Genomic DNA, 4,094 nt, shown 5'->3' with positions numbered 1-4,094 from the left:
TGGTGGTGGTGGTGGTGGCGGCGGCGGTGGTGATTAGCTATCAAGTCAGCGCTGATCAGAAGTGCCGCCCTGTTATCAAAACTCCACTCCTCACTACGCAGTATGTTTTTATTCTTCAGAAACACTGAACCGGGAACTATGTTACGCAACATATTTTGGGTTTCCGTTAAAGCAGTCGAATGTATTTAGAGAAATGCTTAGCTGCTGTTTCTAACATTCCAAGTGACTGCCAATACCATCTTTGTTTGTCTGTCTGTATGTCTATCTGTATGTATGTATGAATGTGTGAAGGCGCATGACCTAGTTGATAGGACGTTGCTCTCACGATCGTACCGAATGGTGCACTGTGTTATTGAGCGAAACATTTCATTTTATGTTGCTCTGCTCACTTCGACACTTGATGTCAGGCACACTTATGCACTTGTTGAGGCAACGTCGATTTGATAGAAGGAATACGCTACTACTGTACAGCACAAAAGTTTGATCACTATAAACAATTCATTTGTACAGCCTGTTCAGCAAAAAACTGCAGAACCCTCTTTCTGAGGTTACGAAAGACTACCATTAATTAATCCACGTCTGTATGTATATCCATATTTAATTATGCATGCATAACAGCTTTGTTATTTATTAGTATTCTTCCTGGAAGGAAGGGATTATTTTCCAAGAAAGAATCAAAGTCCTATTGCTGGAATTGGGCTAACAGCAATGATAGTCGTTGCACATTTAACCGTAAAATCTTGCATATTGTACTTGTAAACTGCGAGTTAACTGCCCCCTTCTAGCATTTCTAGCATTTCCAGGTTGTAACTTAGACATTAACTAACATAACCAACTGCACTGAAAATAATAATTTTTATAAAGGTATGTTATAATCAGAGGAGAAAAGCTGTACGTTTCGAAGCAATTGACCATAATTTTTGTTTTCACTGATCTTGAAAGAAATGGTTACATGTATTAAGCAGTTTAATCTCTATGATTATAAATGAGTTTTTCTTTCTGTCCCAAATAAATACAAAAGGCCTGTTATGTTTGCATGTCGTAGAAGTTTTGATGAAAATGTTTCCTCGTATATGTATATAAGTGCTTGTATCATCTTCCTTTTCAAATTTTATAAATTATTCTTTCAATAAGCTGGTACTTTCCATGAACAAAGATCCAACGCTAGTCACACAGTAAATGTGATTAGTTAAGTTTCAGGATAACCTTCCATATTTTTACTTTTCTGCTTAAAGATTGTATTTGCTAAGAACGTATAAGACGGTCACTCTGTTTGGTTGAAAAACCTTAGCTTTTCGACATTGATTTACTAACATTACCATGTTTAGCGATAATTATTGTCGTAAATGGGAATATATAATTTGGGTAGGGAAGCCTCCAAGTTGATAAGTTTCAAAGCAGATATTCGTAAATATTCTCGTTCTTACTTTTTTCATACATATACATTTATATACATGCGTGTGTATGTGTGTGCACATACATACATACATACATACATACATACATACATACATACATACATACACACATACATACGCACATATGCAGTTGGGAAGAAGGGAGTCTGGGGATGCGCCGAGCAATTTTTAATCAACAAAACTGTGATGTCAGAGGTGTGAGAGCATAGGAGGAACCTAGTTTCAATGTGGCTAGACTGCAAGAAAGCATTTGACTCTTTTCCCTACTCATGGGAGTTAGAAGCCCTTCAACTTGCTAAAGTTCCAGTGAAAATAACCAAAGCCATTGCTGACCTGACTTCACCGTGAGCCACCATCTTGAAATTCAACACAAGGAATGACTGTATTATCACTGATAGAATACAGTATCTCAGAGGCATATTCCAAGGGGACAGCTTCTCAGTGATGTTCATACTTTCTGTAAACCCCTTGCCATTCATGTTAAGGAAGTCTGAAAGACATCTCTCTAGTTCACAAGGAAACAGAAGTACCAAAATTACGCACGGTTTCTTTGAGGATGACTTGAAACTTTATGCAAAGAGTATGCACGAGATGAAAAAGAGCCTTGACCTTGTTACAACATTCTCAAAGGATGTAGGGTTGGAGTTTGATCAGAATAAATGCTGTAATATGGTTGTGAAAACGTTGTTATATGGTTGTGTAAACCATACTAGCAATATCTCCGTCAATGACCTGACTGTTTCCTCTATATCTGATAAAGAAAGTTACAGGTACCTAGGGATGGGTGAAAACAGATCTTACAATACTACTTATAACAAAACGTGTGTCACTAAAAAATATAACAGTCAAATAAAGGAAATTTGAGCCTCGGAACTCTCTGCGTTCAATAAAACAGTGGCCCACAATGTTTTTGAAGTGCCAGTTCTCATAGCAACATTTGGGATACTCGATTGGATGCTTGATGAGACCTGAGCCATTAATGTGAAAACGCGGAAAATACTAAAAAAGCACCCATAATTTCCACATAAACACCGACGTAGACCGCCACTACAAAACAAGGTGGCAGAGGCTTGACATTCAGAAAAGGAACAAAATTCATTTGAATGTCGTATCATAGCCCTTCGGCAACATTTTTTAACAATCCCTTGACCAAGTTTGCATACATGAGGTTGATAACATCATAAGATTTGGAAGGCAGCTCCTTGAGCAGCATTCCTTGTCTGATAACCTTAAATACTTGCCCAAAGAAGTCGCACGACTCCACCGCAACGTATCATCAGATGAAAGGATAAGCAGACTTTGCATGGATATGTTAGTAGAAAACTCAGAGATGATAGTAACATTGATCATCTAAGCAGTCTATCTTGACTAACAATCGGATTACTACCTCCCACTTTGAAGAGTATGAGTTTGCAATCCGGGAACAGGAAATATCAACTAAATACCTGATGCACAAAAGGGGCAGAGATGCAGGAAAAGCAGTAAAATGTGACAGCCGATGCAGGCTTTGTGAAGTTAACACTGACGATATCACCCACATCATATGCATTTGTTCAAAAATCTCATCACGGTATTATCTACCGATAAGACATGATGTTGTAGCTAGGACATTGTATAACGATATATATATTTTTGAACATCGTTTTCATTCATGCAACTTGAAAACGACTGAGTGAGAGACAGTAGCAGGTAGTGGATGCCTGGGTCTTAGAGAGACATGCTTTATCAGATGCTGCCATAGTTATCGTACGCGCAACTACCCAACGCCCGACAATCGATTATATATATATATATATATATATATGCATGCACTAATGTATGTAGGTAGATACATATGTGTGTGTGTGTGTGTGTGTGTGTTGCTTTCGAAATATTGTCTTTTCTTTTTAAATTTCTTTCTTGTTTTTATTTAGGGTTTATCCCAGGGTCAGAATGTGCCCCATTGAATACGTCCCAATTACAAGAATATGGTTATCACAGCAACGAAACACATGAAATTGTCTACGAAGCATGCCAGATAAATATAAACAGCTTGGACGGCAGCAGCAAGAACGAGACTCTGGAATGTATCAATGGCTACAGCTATGATCGCGACAAATATAGCTCTTTTGTATCGGAGGTAAATACATACATACATACACACACACACACACACACACACACACACACACACACACACACACACACATATATATATTACGGAGATGTACTTGCATAGCAAGTGACTTGATCTGTGATCGTGTGCTGGAACGAAAACAATTGCAGCGTGGAAGGTATTTATAAGCCATTTAAAAACACACAAAACCCGTTATATTCGCTTCAACATTTAACTGCATACCCGTTTATATTTTTATATAACTACATCCCAAAGACTTGCCATTATGTCTAATTCTTCATCACCAGAACATCGTCCCACTAGAATCTTTTTCCCGCTTAGGTCTTTTCTGCAGGTATTGACACACAACAGAATATTGATGATATTAATCTTTTCACTCCCGTAGTCGGGAGGGCCTACAAACTTATGAACTTTGCCCCTTTATTCAGACTCAGCAAGGAAACAAAATAGAACAAAAGAAAATCTGTTGTTTTTATATGGATGGAACTTCTGAATAATTTATAATTGTGATTCTTTTCTTTAATAGAGATTTTAATTGCAATGTTTCGTATTGCTAAGTA

At 37.6% G+C, this 4,094-nt stretch overlaps 1 protein-coding gene across 1 annotated transcript in view; it reads left to right on the top strand.

The window, feature by feature from the left end:
- Positions 1–4,094, top strand: part of LOC106867571 (organic anion transporter 3) — a 67,151-nt gene that overhangs the window by 14,537 nt on the left and 48,520 nt on the right. The window contains exons 2-3 of the mRNA XM_052972013.1: positions 3,332–3,537; positions 4,063–4,091. Of these exons, the coding sequence (XP_052827973.1) occupies positions 3,332–3,537; positions 4,063–4,091 (235 nt within the window). The remainder of the gene's footprint in view (positions 1–3,331; positions 3,538–4,062; positions 4,092–4,094) is intronic.

Source organism: Octopus bimaculoides, chromosome 11 (assembly GCF_001194135.2).
Source record: "Octopus bimaculoides isolate UCB-OBI-ISO-001 chromosome 11, ASM119413v2, whole genome shotgun sequence".
Lineage (NCBI taxonomy): Eukaryota > Metazoa > Mollusca > Cephalopoda > Octopoda > Octopodidae > Octopus > Octopus bimaculoides.
Note: the sequence above shows the minus strand (reverse complement) of the source record. Positions and strands in the feature narration are given on the sequence as shown.